The 13,277-nt window shown below is 50.1% G+C and overlaps 3 protein-coding genes across 5 annotated transcripts; 1 reads left to right on the top strand and 2 right to left on the bottom strand.

Annotated features, from left to right (window-relative positions):
* Nucleotides 1–14: 14 nt before the first annotated feature.
* Nucleotides 15–3,187, bottom strand: tmub2 (transmembrane and ubiquitin-like domain containing 2). Of its 2 annotated transcripts, none has more exons than XM_068336528.1 (3): nucleotides 3,050–3,187; nucleotides 1,031–1,647; nucleotides 15–831 (listed from the first exon to the last, which is right to left on the bottom strand). In XM_068336528.1, exons 2-3 carry the CDS (start codon nucleotides 1,630–1,632, stop codon nucleotides 438–440), a joined length of 996 nt encoding a protein of 331 aa, XP_068192629.1. In that variant the 5' UTR covers nucleotides 1,633–1,647; nucleotides 3,050–3,187; the 3' UTR covers nucleotides 15–437. The 2 variants fall into 2 exon arrangements, with proteins under 2 accessions (XP_068192629.1, XP_068192628.1); XM_068336527.1 differs by lacking the exon at nucleotides 3,050–3,187 and adding an exon at nucleotides 2,270–2,473.
* asb16 (ankyrin repeat and SOCS box containing 16) lies at nucleotides 3,071–6,044 on the bottom strand. Of its 2 annotated transcripts, none has more exons than XM_068336522.1 (7): nucleotides 5,906–6,044; nucleotides 4,571–5,033; nucleotides 4,235–4,502; nucleotides 3,751–4,159; nucleotides 3,559–3,642; nucleotides 3,341–3,451; nucleotides 3,071–3,256 (listed from the first exon to the last, which is right to left on the bottom strand). In XM_068336522.1, exons 2-7 carry the CDS (start codon nucleotides 4,905–4,907, stop codon nucleotides 3,071–3,073), a joined length of 1,395 nt encoding a protein of 464 aa, XP_068192623.1. In that variant the 5' UTR covers nucleotides 4,908–5,033; nucleotides 5,906–6,044. The 2 variants fall into 2 exon arrangements, with proteins under 2 accessions (XP_068192623.1, XP_068192624.1); XM_068336523.1 differs by having other exon boundaries at nucleotides 4,571–4,857.
* A 510-nt stretch (nucleotides 6,045–6,554) lies between these two features.
* On the top strand, nucleotides 6,555–11,212 carry hrob (homologous recombination factor with OB-fold). The gene is made up of 10 exons (XM_068337029.1): nucleotides 6,555–6,749; nucleotides 6,885–6,935; nucleotides 7,345–8,208; nucleotides 8,287–8,370; nucleotides 8,484–8,624; nucleotides 9,124–9,232; nucleotides 10,159–10,244; nucleotides 10,337–10,456; nucleotides 10,559–10,769; nucleotides 10,921–11,212. The coding sequence occupies exons 1-10, from the start codon at nucleotides 6,747–6,749 to the stop codon at nucleotides 10,974–10,976; spliced, it is 1,725 nt and encodes a 574-aa protein (XP_068193130.1). The 5' UTR covers nucleotides 6,555–6,746; the 3' UTR covers nucleotides 10,977–11,212.
* The last annotated feature ends 2,065 nt before the right edge of the window (nucleotides 11,213–13,277 follow it).

The following is a 13,277-nucleotide window of genomic DNA, read 5'->3' as shown; positions in this document are numbered from 1 at the left end:
AAACGGAAACACGATTCAGTTTGAAATGCTTTAATCTGACTTGATCTTTCAGTGCCAGTTGATCCATCATTTTATTTACAGAAAATACAACATATTTACAACATCAAGTGCCTGTTAACGTCTAGGAATGATTTAAAGCAGCGGTTTCTAAAGTTTAAAATGTTCCACCCTGTCTTTCAGGCGGCTGTTAAGTTTTTGTGTTTAAATTTGAATAAGTTGCACAAAAATACAGTTAAGGTGGACCAGAACAACAAATCTACAGTTAAAAATGAAAAGATAAATTGTGACTCATCTGAACAGTTTGTATCACATTCTATACATTCAGTCCTATTTCTCACCCACACACACGCGCTGCAGGAATGCAATCAGCTGTGAAATTTATTCCTGGACACGTCCCACTTACATCGCTGTATCGAGCCTCCAGCGTGAGCTCGCTCTCAGCGGCGGTGCATTCCAAAAATCAGAAAGCTGAAGAAGACGGTGACGCCGACGAGGGAGACGGTGGCCGGCGCCGTGAACAGCTGCCTGTAGTTGAGGCGGAAGTACCACACCACCGCCAGCACCACCACGAACACGGGCACCACCAGGCTGCCGGTGCTGATGGCCACGCCGGCCGCCTGGAGGCCCCCGGAGACCCCGGACCCGATTCCCGCTCCGGCCCCAGGCGGGGCCCCTTCCTCCTGGGGGGGCTGGGTCAGGCCCTGGGCGATGTGGCAGTGGATCACGCTGTTGTGTGTGACGTTCAGGGACAGCAGGGTCCTCTTGGGGTCCTGCAGCAGCTGGCCGTGGTAGATCAGTTTGATCTGATGCTCCCGACCCGAGAAATATTTACTGATGGAGAAGAGGCATGAAGCATTGTGGGTAATGAGGAATCTGAAAATTGGTCACGTAAATGTAGCTCCTAACCCACAGGTCCCGCTGGTTGCATGGCAACCTCATAGCAACAAAACCCTCAGGAAATGAAAAAGACCTCAGCATCTAACAGATTTTTATTTCCCAGAATGCAAGCTGATTTAAACGTTTTACTAACCTTTTCAGCCCGCCTACAGTGTCCTGCGGCTGCACAACAACAACCTCCTCCGTGTCGTTTAAGAATTTCAGGCGGACAGACATGCAGGGGGCAGTGCTGGTGCCGGTGGGGGGGCTGCTGTCGGACAACACCGGGATGTGACAGATGATCTTTTGATCTTCATCCTCCAGCTCCTCCTCATCGCCTTCATCATCTTCCTCATCTGAAGTGTGTGCTCCTCCAGCCTGCAGTTGCTTGCTCTGAATGTCCAACAGGAGATCAGTCCTCACCCCCTCGGCTCCCTCCCCGGTAACCTCACCCTCTCCTCTCTCAGTCCCCGGCTCGCCGTCGTCCGGTTTGTTCTCCTGTGACGGCGGCGGGGTTTGCTGTTCAGGGGCGTCCGCGCTCGGGGATCCGGCGCCGTAGCTGTCGTGGTCCCCCAGTCTGATCAGGGAGGCCTGGGTACCCACGGTGAGGATGGTGCCCAGAATGTGGTCCCCCCTCTCCGCTACGTAGGTCGACAGCCAAGCCAGGACCAGGGCCAGGGCCAGGAGCAGCACGCCGCCCGCCGCCGTCACCTCATCCTCCATCCCGTCCAACATGGTCAGTGCACACACTGCCATCGCCGTCCTCCAAGCCTGCAGGTCAGGGGTCACATCATTACACAAACACGACAAACCAGCTCATACGCTTCAATCTAAAGTGATTATTATAGGAAAACAACTCATTCCCAATGTTTCCCACAGGATGACACGCAGACCCACGAGGATTACTGCTTGTCACCTGAAGGTTTCTGCTAATTATCGATGACAGCTGTGATATAACAGCTACATTAGACGTCCTGATCATTTACTTGATCCTTGGATGAGGTGCTAGCATCACAGTCGGTGCTATGTGGGATTACAGTCGCTTCACGTCAGATCAGTGGAGCTGCGACCAAAGCCGGACTATTACAAGCCGTATTCAGTGTTTCCTCATCATTACACTCCACTATCAGAAGAAGATCAGCTGACTAGAGAAATAATAAGCAATAATTAAACTTATTATTGTGTGTGTTTCACTCATCCTGTGATTTACGCCGCTGTTAGCGAGCTAAGTTAGCTCTCCGGCTCCTCTGCTTTGCTAGCTAAAGCGCGACCAACGACTCTTGACGTCGCCGTTTGTTTTCTTTATTTTGTGTTTTTGTCCACAACAGTTTCCAGACTACACGTTAAATTAATCGTATCTTAATTGCGTGAAATGAAAAACAAACTGTCTCACCTGAGGATCGTGAATTCAGAGCATGTTTGGAGACGCGGCTCGATGACGGCTAGCAGCGGCTGCCGCTTAACAGCAACATCGTAAACAGAGGCGACGTGACGTCATCGCGTAGCACGTCTGCTGTCCGTTGCCACGCCTACTTATGGATGTACTTTTGATACGGGGTAACAACCGGATGTTGACTTCTGTTCATGTTCCTAGAGTTGTGACGTATTTCCTGTTTATGATGAGACATATATTTCTGATGTTTTAAGTTTTATATATTTAATTTATATTTTATATCTATCTATCTATCTATCTATCTATCTGTCTATCTATCTATCTATCTATCTATCTATCTATCTATCTATCTATCTATCTATCTATCTATCTATCTATCTATCTATCTATCTAACTTTGTGTTAATTCTCACTGCTGGTTGAGACATTTTATTACGCACTTTATCTTTTCTCCACTTCAGCTATGATTCTCTACTAAAGTGACCGATTCCCTTCATTGACCTGCAGTGGACCATCATTGTGATAATGTGCCAAATTTTGGTGAATATCACATCCTCAAATTTTATGAAAGTATCTCTAAAAAACATAGCTGACATGTTTGTTTGATTCCCGCAATAAGAAAATTTTTAAAAAAGTTTGTTGCCTTCATTTGTGTAAAGTATCAATCAACACAAATAAAGAAAAACTAAATTGAAATAACTGAACAGAATGTAAGTTTATTTGTTTTGTTTTCTATCAGAAAAGAGAGTCTATATTCTAGTTAGATAAGTTCTGAAGGCACCGTGTATTTTAAAGCGTGACATCATCGGAGCATCCCATCGTTGACCAGCAGCAGGTAATCCCTCAGGAAGCTGGGAAGGTCCAGTTGACCCACCGCTGAGTGACATCGGGCTCCGAGTCGTCGGCGTAAAACACATCGACAGAGATGCTGGAGAGATCGAGGATGAGCGCTTCGCTGGATCGCAAGGTCCAAGAAACAGTGCTGATCCTGAGGGACGGGCCCAACAAACCACAAAGCTTCAGAACCGGGCTACTGAGAAGAAAATACGCCTGAAGTCTGCAGAAAGCTCACCTTGTGCTTCTCAGATGACAGAGAATCCAGCCAATCACAGGGAGGGATGGAAGGGTAGGAGTTCAGCATCACCTCCAAGGTGGCAGGGGAGAGAACACACTGCTTTAACATCTGTAGAGAGGGAAGAATAAAAGATTTTTATCAATATGTTGGAAGACGTTTTATCAAATGGACTGAATTCTATTGTAAATGCTCTTTAACACTTTTTTCATGTGGACCTTTGGTGGGACAGGCTTGGTTCCGTGGTTCAACAGAGAACGTGCTACAGCTTCGGGCTGCTGGTCCAGGTAGTCTTCAACCACCTTGAAGAACCAACAGATGGAGTTCATCTCCTCGCCTCAGCATCACCTGACTTTCTTACATCCTAACTTTCACACCTTTGCTGTTTCACGTGGCTCTAGTCGGCTTACCTGCAACAGACAGTCCATCGGCGTGAATCCCGCACCGTTGACCACGTCCGCCTCGGCTCCGTGCTGCAGGAGGACGTCTACGATCCGGTGGCTGCAGTTCCCACAGGCGTTGTGGAGAGGAGTGTGCTGCTTCCTGCCTGCCGTTCTGGGGTTCGCCCCCGCGTCCAGCAGCTTCTGAATCACGCGTAGATACCGTCCGGCCTCGGAAGGCCTCTCAGCGGCAGAGCATGCGGCGTTCAGGGGGGTTTCCCCTTCCCGGTTGGTGGCCAACACATCAGCTCCGTGTCTGAGGAAGAGCTCAACGTGCTCCTCCAGGCCCCGGCAGGACGCCACGTGCAAAGGGGTAAGCCTGGACTCCCTCATCCTCACGTTGACATCAGCCCCTCCCTCGAGAAGCACCTCAGCACACCTGGAGGAAAGACGCACAAACAACAAACATTTTAACAGTGTAATGGAGGAGTAGCGCTAGATCTTTACGACTCACTGGAATGACTGGGAGGATGTGCAGAGATGTAGTGGAGCGCTGCCGTCTTCGTTCAGCAGGTCAGGCTCCGCTCCGTGACGAAGCAGCAGCTGGACGCAGACCACATGACCGCCCATGCAGGCGTCGTGAAGGGCGGTGCTTCCTCCTGGGTCATCATTCACCTCGGCTCCACGAAACAGCAGCTCCTCCACGCATCCTTCGTGTCCTCTGCTGGCGGCCAGACGCAACGCCGAGGTCTGCTTCACCTTGGAGCTCAACGTCCACATCCCTGATGGAGGAGAAGACGGGCTTACAAATAGAATTTATCTGCGATTATCACATGTGTTGAACTCATACCCATCTCTGGAGTCCACACCATCTCCTCGTGCACCGTCTCCATCAGTGCGTTGACCATCCCTGGGTCCTTTAGCACCGCGTACACTCCTTTCATATCCCCACACATGAAGGTGTTGTGGACGGCCGTGTCTCTGCACCGGACCTGGGGTGGGGGGGCCCGTACCTCCTGCAGGCGCTGCTGCCTGGGAGGAGGCCTAGGGGCCCTGGCCAAAGGGGCTCTGGCCATGGATCTCCTGTAAGCCAACTCTCGCCGGGTGTCCTCCCAATCCTGAAACTCCTTTTCCAGTCTGAGGGAGCGCAGCGAGTTAGAAGTGAACGGAAATGTGTCTTTTGACATGGCACCTTAATGTTAGGAAGGAAAACGGTTTCACGGATATTTCCTTTTTACATCTGAGCGTTGCGGCGAACTCCAAAGATATGGCAGAGCTATTCCGAGAACTGTCAACAGACAGCTGTTCCTCATCTGTCAAAAAAGTCAAAGTCAAAACCTGACTTTAAATTAGTTCGTAATCAGTTTTTTGTCTGATCAATAACATAAAAAGACTCTAATTAAAGGACCCCAGAGCAGACGGCAGCCACAAGCCTGAATACTTAAATACAGCCTCAGCTCTAGTTATTAATAGATCAGAATGAAAGCTGACACGTGCATTACCCCAAACCTACCACTAGGGGGAAATATCGTTCCGTTAACGATGCCCTCATTAACAACCAAAGAGCCACGAAATGTCAAGATGAATCGGACGATACGTTGATGGGACAGTGTGTAGTTAATGTGATGGTGATTGGTAATTAATTTAATGTATCTAAAGTTATGTTTTACGATAAATTTGGAAAGACATCATGTAAAAAATTTGTTTTTTTGTGTTTGTCATCAATAAAAATTGCCAGATTTATTTCAGACCCATTGGTGACAACAGACAGATTATCTGTTTGTTTGTTTTTTCTTTAGCTTAATGATGTGTTGATAATGATGGTGTTGGAAGGACTGCCGAAAGAGAACTGGAAAGTCAAGTTCAACGAGCGCCACTTCCTCCTACAGAGGTATTCTGGTGTCTGCTGCTGGGGCGGACACCCCCGAGAAGGCTTCCGACTGCAGCCAGGAAATGGAAGAGGAATCTAATCATCCGCTTGTCTTGTCTAATTCTCGTGTTATTCTGATGCTGACATCTGACTCTTCTGTGTTCTTATCTAAAGTTATTAGGCTTTAAAAGGCAGATTTAATGCATGTCCAACTGAAACACAGTAAATGCATGAGCAACAAGAACAGAAAGCAGGATTAATGGATCAGCTGTGCCCATTCTTTAATTTCTCTCTCTATCTTTCTCATTTCCTCACCCCTTTTTGTCCTCCCTTTTCCTGGTGGAGCGATGTCAGTGTTTCCTGTAAGAGGCTTCATGGATATTCCCGTTTATTACCAGAATAATGACTCCCATTCTCATGCAGTATGAACACCAACTCACTCCCTTTCTCTCTTCCTCCCCCCCTCCCCTCCCTCTGCCTCTCCCTTCCTCTGTGTGCTTGTTTGAGAGATAACAAATTGTATCAGGAGTCCAAATGTGCATATTTACTCACATATTCATTCATATGAAGAACTTAAATGTTTGTCAAGGGTTACCAAAACAGGTATCTACTAATTTGATAAAAGGGAGTGAAAAACAATAATAAAACAAAAACCTCAAAACGAAACTGAAAGACGTTATTATTTTGATATACGGTTGGATTTTTGCCATCATTTTCATACATTCATTCATTAACCGCTTTTCATTTTAATTCCACGAATCTTGTGAAAATCTTTCACCACCCGGTTCCGTTTGTGCGTGAACAATAACCCTCCAGGAGTAAAAGCCAAAACCAAACAGAAAAGACGTGAGGTTTGTTGACTTCACGAGGGGGTGAATCATCTCGCTCTGCTTCGTTACTCTTTGTCAAAACACGACCTTACGTCATCACGTCATCACGTCGGTTTTGAACGTGGCGGCGCGGCAGCAAACAGCAGCGGAGCCCATCTGAAGTCTCTCACTGGCTTGTCGTTGAATTAAAGTTATTAATAAATTTAAAAAACCAACACATTATAATTAGCATTGGTAGTTGAATGGCCTTTGATGACTCAGGGAGTTCCGGTTTCCTGTCTGAAGCGATGAAATCCGGGTTGTCATCGTGATACCTGCTAACTGCTATGGTGAGTGATTGGACCCAGCTGAGGCTGAGCTAACATGCTAATGAGGCTAGTTTAGCATGTGCTCGTTTGTCTTTCCTACTGTTTTAGCTTTTTAGCTCGTGGCATGTAATTGGTGTGACGTCATCTCTGTTCCAGACCTGCAAGCTCACCGGTTTGTTCAGCATCGGAGAGGAGTTCGATGATGAGGTGAGTGGACAGACCTGCACCACGACAAACATGCTAATGCTAATGAGCATCAGCTTTCCAGACTGAAGAGAAGAAGTAAAAACAGATTTACTGGTTCTTGTTTCAGGTATAAAGAATCCTGCGTACATAGAATACATATTTAAATGACAGAACGTAGTGAGCGTGATCAGTGGAGGAAATCCAGATTCGGATCTGGATTGGTCTGTTCACACTGTTGCCACTTCGGCAGGAATTAGATGTGGATCAGATTTACTGAAGTGAAGAATGAAAAACATCACCGCGGTCACCCTCCTCTTTTTTATTACTGTACTTCCTTCCCTGTGTGTGTGTGTGTGTGTGTGTGTGTGTGTGTGTGTGTGTGTGTGCGTGTGTGTGTGTGTGTGCGTGTGTGTCCATCCGTCTGAACCAGGACCTGTTGGGGACCGACTGGCCCGTCCACTCGCCGTCCGGATCGGCCAACGCAGCAGCTGCAGTGTCATCTTGCGTCCTGCGTGCCTCCTCTGTTGCTCACAGCGAGCCGGAGAAGCTCCGCCCTCCGCCACCTGGCGAGGGATCAGCTGCATCGTGCGACGGAGCGGCCGGGAGCGGCACAGACGCAGCGGCCGGACAAACTGTTTCCCTGGGATTGAGGCAGATATCCTCGGCTCATGCTCTCTCCTTCCCGCCTCCCGTAGCTCCTCCCACGCCTGCGCCGGAGCGTGTTGATGCGTCAGAGCGTGCTGATGCGCCCGGCGTGACGCAGGATGACTTTGACGACTGGGATGTCGACCTGGCAGACCTGGACGAGGTCGATGGTCGTATGGGACAATCGCTCGGGCCCCCGCCTGCAGCCAAAATGCTGCGACCCCCGACCTGTGGAGGGACAGAGGCGAGGCGGGATCAGACCGCCACAGCCCAGGCCCCTCCTTGGACACGCCCCACTCCTTTGCCAACTCCCCCTTTCCTGACCCCGCCTCCACAGAGACACGTCTTCTCTGCCCCCACATCCATGACTCTAAACAGGCCCCGGCTCCCACAGAGACCACGAGCGCCTCCAGGACCGCCCCATCAGTCTCGTAGCCTCTTTGAGACCATCCCCCCGCCGCCATCCCACTCCTCGTCGATGGGCCCCACCGGGCTGAGCCCCCACCCCCTGAACACGCCGGTCCTCACCAACCGCCTGGTCCAGCTGGTGTCCGCCTCCAATAAGCTCCCCAGGAAGAGGCCTCGCTCCGAGCCTCACCGGACCCGGACGCGGCGCTTCCCTGGCCCCGCCGGACTCCTCCCAGAGCAGGTTGGCTCCTCCCATCACCTCAGAATATGAAATCTGACGCTGACGGTTCAGAGTAACGATGTTTATCGTATCTTTCAGCCGTCAGGTGGGAGCCTGGATGAAATCGTGGTTTCTGCTCCTGTGACTCCGGCTCACGGCGCCGCGGCCCGAACGCCGAGCCAGGTAATAAAACACGCAGGCAGATCCGAGGACGCCCGTTTCACCACGGAATCCTCCCATCCACTCGCTGACGTCTGTTTGCGAGCACGCGTTCAAATGTTTCACCTGATTCCAAGGGTCCCGCCTCCCAGAACGAGGACGACGACTTCGGCGGCGGCGGCGGCGCCTGGACGGCGATGAAGGCAGAGATGGGATTGGACGAGAGGAACCCCTCGTGTTTCCTGCGCTCGTACAGCGTCGTCATGGTGCTGCGGAAGGTGAGCCCGCCTTTTTTTTATGAGAAGGGATGTTTGTTAGGGGGGTGAGGGGGGCGTCAATGACAGATGTGACAGGACGGAGGGTGGAGGTGGACGTGTTTTCAAGTCCCGCTTCATTCAAGCGTTGTGAGAACTTCATCTTTTATTCAGAGCGGCTCCTTTTCTTTATTTTTAATCCTCCACCGGAACCGACGGCGTTTCGCTTCCTGAGGTGTCGTCGTTTAATCAGGACGAGCGACGGCACCTTCAGAGGCGCTACATAAACCGGAGGACCGGCCGTCAGTCGCTGATGGAATCACACGCCGTCCGTTGATCCAGATCTATGTCAGAATCAAACGTCGGGACGCGTTAAACCGGTTTCATGGAAATACTTTGAAACGTTGAAATTTGAGGATTTGATTTTGGAATCTGTTTTTCGAGCTGTGAGTGAATGGATGGGTCATGAGCGTACCTGTGTCATGTCAGGTCAGTAACCTCATGTTTGTTTCCACGGCGACAGGCGGCGCTGAAACAGCTGGCCAAAAACAAAGTCCCCAACATGGCCGTCGTCCTGAAGAGCATTGTCCACACCGCCGCCGACGCCAAGGCTGTGTTCAAAGACCCCACAGGTAGCGGATGACTCGCTCCTATTCGTACCTCGATGCTGAAAGGCTCCGCCTCCAGGTAATCCGATCGGACGTGTGCATGTAGCGATGATGGAGGAGGAGGCGGAGCTGTTTTAACTCGCCCGGGTGAGCTCATCATGGTCTGGGAGCTGAGTTGAGGACGCCTGATTAAACGCGCTGATGAAAGGTGTGAACACAACGAACACAGTCCAGTTCACACCGCCTCCCACAGCAGGACGTCCCCGCCATCGGCCTGACCCCCCGCCACCGCCGACATGAGCCACACTGATTACCGCTCAGGGGGTGGATGTCGATCTGGATACTAGGGGCTTATTACAGATTCAGCTGTGACAGCTCGGCGTGAGGCTGGTTAAGCCTGCGACGCCACGAGGGACCGCCCCTTTGGGTCCCCATGGCGATGTGCGTCCCACGCAGCCGCCCAATAGGGTCACTTTTTTTTCAGACGAGCAGAAGCTGCTGTCAGCCGTCAGGTGACCAAATACCCGCCTGCTGTTCAGGAGTCCCACGACCTCCGCTGTCCTGTTGATGCGTAGGGGGCGGGTCCACAATCGTCTTGATTTTGCTGATGTTTGGAACATGTGGCCTGTCGTGTGTTTGATGGGGGAGGGGGGACATGAGGGGTCTGAGCACGCAGCCCTGAGGGATGCCGCCGTGGAGTGTCAGGGTGGAGGAAGCAGGGCTGCCGTCCAATCACATATCGAGGATGCTGCCGGATGTATGACATCATCACCTGCTTCCTTGATTTGTTATCCGGGTTGCAAACATAATTATTGCGGAAGAGAATCTGTTAATCTTTATAAAACAGGATGAAACAGAAATGTTGTTTATCCGCCGCTGCATCGTCGATGATGTCATCGGTTTGGATTGATGTCTCCTCGTTCTGTTTTTTGGATCGTTTTGGACCGAAGGGGAGATCCAGGGGACGGTGCATCGCCAGCTGCTGGAGGACCGGGCGGAGCAGCTGAAGGTGGGGGCGGTGCTCCTGCTCAAACAGGTGAGACGCCGGCGGCGACTCTCTTCAGCTTGATCCGACCACCGGATCGTCGTTTCAATCCTTCCGTGTGTTCTCCGTCTGTGCGTCCTCAGGTCGGCGTGTTCTCCCCCTCCCACAGAAACCACTACCTCAACGTGACGCCCAACAACCTGCTGCGGATATACGCCCCCGACGGCGCATGTCTGACCTCGCCGCTCCCGCCGCTCGTCTTGGTGAGCGACAAATAGCATCCCATCAAATATAGCGTCTGTCAGACTGTCAGCCGTTCCTCCAAAGCATCATTTTTTCTTTTTTTTTTTCCCCCCATCATCCAGGAGCCGATGATGCCGTCGCCCCCCCCTCGGTCCCCCCGTGTCCCCCGGGAGCCGGTGTCTCGCATGCAGCTGGTGTTTGATGAGGAGGATGATGAGGGGCAAGAAGGGGCGAGACGTTCCGAGGTAGGGGAGGACCCCTCAAGAGGCGCCAACTCCGGCTCCGGCGGAAGCCTCCAGGATCCGGCAGCGCGGCACTCCGGCTGGGATTCAGGTGGGGGCGCCCTCTCCCACAGTTTGCCAGTTCTCATACTTCAATCAGATTTCCCATCATTCTCAGCTCCGCTATGAACATGCTAACATTAGCATGTTCTCTGAACACCCCGGTGACTAGCGTGTTCAGTGTTGTTTATCTCTTTGTGCAGACGGAGACCTGGACGAACTCCTGGGGGAGTTACCGGACGACACCTACAGCTTCTGACGCGGCGTGACGACGCCAGTAAACCGTACAAGACGTGTGTCCTCCTGACGTTTGACCCTCTGTCGCCGATGCCTTTGTGTTGCTTCTCTGGTCAATCAGCTGTGATCGATATCTGGATTCATCATTTAATTTGTTTATTAGTCGTTACTGTGTTGACGCTACGCTGATGATGTCACTCCAAGCCAACATTCTTGTCGATTAAATGCAAAGCAGCCCGTCGTTTGCCTTACGTCTTTGTTAGAGCTTCTTTTTCCTCTTATCCATTGTTGAACTTCCCTTCACGGATGATTTGCTAATTATACGCGACGAACCGATAAGGCGAGTCACGCCGTTTGTTCCCCCGTCCCAGAGTGGATTGGTTAAACCCTGACCCGGGGCTTGTTTGCCCAGCATTAAGAGGTGTCACGTCCCGACTGTTGACTCATCCAGACGGTGGAATCAGAAATCCTCCTCTGCCTCCCTCTAACGGATTCAGGTTAATTCTCTGCCTCTTTGTCATTTTTAAAAGGTTTGGTTTACGATCAAAAGGATGGAAGAATTACTAAACATGACCCGCCCCTTTCCGGCTCTCATTGGCTCATCCTGATCATCTTACCGGAACCGAACTCACAAAAAAAATAAGATTCATGATTCCAACAGATATGAATCAAGCTTATTAGGACACGAGGAATTGGACTATCCAGATTATGGGATGTGGATGTGATGTTGCTGGTGGAAGAAATCTCGAATCCCCGCAAAGAAAACCAAATCTAAAGTTGTTGTTTTTTTAACTTTGGTTGGCCATCCTGAATCCGGGTGTTTTCAAAAGGAAATATGGACACGTTAAGCAGTTTTTCACTCATTGCACATGAAAAGGGAACAACAGGTCGTGTTCGGTTTCAGTCCTGACACCAGCAGGGGCAGCACTTAACGCCCCCAGGGGCAACCCAAGTCCTTGTCGATGCCATTGGCGAGTTTGCAAGCTAATGGTTGTGTATAGACACCTAACAGCCCGCTAAGAGAGGATAAACTTAACTGTACGTAAACTTCCTCCACATTGAGCCTCTTTGAAAACAGTCTATGCTGGTGTGCAAAGAAGGGGTTCCTCCCCCCTATATCTGCACATCTACCAATTAAGACCCTGGAAGATGACCTCGATTCCCGCAGTTATCGCTCGTGGTCTGGAATAATTTGCCCTTCTACGCCAATCATCTCCCGCTAGAGGTGATAATCAGCCGCGCCCAGTCTGAGCAACTCCGGTGCTCGCAAGTCCTAATTATCTCCCGGGCAGAGCTTATTATTTTTCATAATCCGTAAAGATAGTGGAAGAGTATAATTACTCTGCAGCCTTGTCTTGCACATCGTATGGGTGTTGGGAAATTTTTCAAAGAAGTTAGGACCGAAAAAAAGATCCATATCCATGATTTAGAGTCCCGAGAGGAAAGAGAACTTTGTCATCTCTGATATAAAGTCCCGGCAAGACCGAGTCCTCATATATCGACATTCGTGAAGTTTGACTTCCAGCGATGGAAGATCTATCACAGTCGAGAAGTAACTTCTGACTTTGTGATCTTTATCGGTAGTTGGAGTCAATTCAGTCCTCGAGCTTCATGTTTGATTTTGCTGGGCTCTCAACACATCAGCGAGGTACAAGAGTCTGTTGAAATGTCCATTTTTGGTTTTATTTCAGCTCCTCTAGGTTAAAGGTGCTCCGTCGCCACAGATCTGATTCTGGGTGTTGCTTTGGAAAGGTTACACCGCCACCTACTGGCTTGGGTGTCCAACTGCAGCATACATTTAAACACTTGAAAACTCCATCTCTTGACTTCATACAGCCACTAGATGGACCTGGAAATAAAATAAAATTCTTGAATAGCGTTCCAGTTAGCATACTGCGTACGCACTTTCAGAGACTTTGGACAAAAGGATTGTGTCTTTGGCGGCTAAGTGCCACTTCCTGTGGTCTTTTAATTCGTCACCCATCTGCCTGCTCATTCAGTTTGACGGCGTTAATCCAAGTCAAGAAGGCGAGCTACCGTTGCTCTTATTTCAGATTGTTGCATTAAGTGTTTCTGGAGGTAAGGCCATGCAAATGAAAAGAATGGGAGAATACGGCGAGGCTAACAAGGCCCCCGACGTGAGTAATCCTTCGGACGGAAAATTGGCTGGATGGATAAAAAGAGATGAGATCACTAAAGCGTGAAGTCTTATTTTCGACTCTGGAGACGGTTTAATCCGTGTAAAACTGTGCTCATTACCTCTGTGGAAAAAAGGGGAGATTTAGTTAATTAAGTTGTTAAGAAACCAGAAAACCCTGCAGCT

This window comes from Antennarius striatus, chromosome 16 (assembly GCF_040054535.1).
Source record: "Antennarius striatus isolate MH-2024 chromosome 16, ASM4005453v1, whole genome shotgun sequence".
NCBI classification, from domain to species: domain Eukaryota; kingdom Metazoa; phylum Chordata; class Actinopteri; order Lophiiformes; family Antennariidae; genus Antennarius; species Antennarius striatus.
The sequence above is the reverse complement of the archived record's forward strand: the minus strand, read 5'-3'. Positions and strand labels throughout refer to the sequence as shown.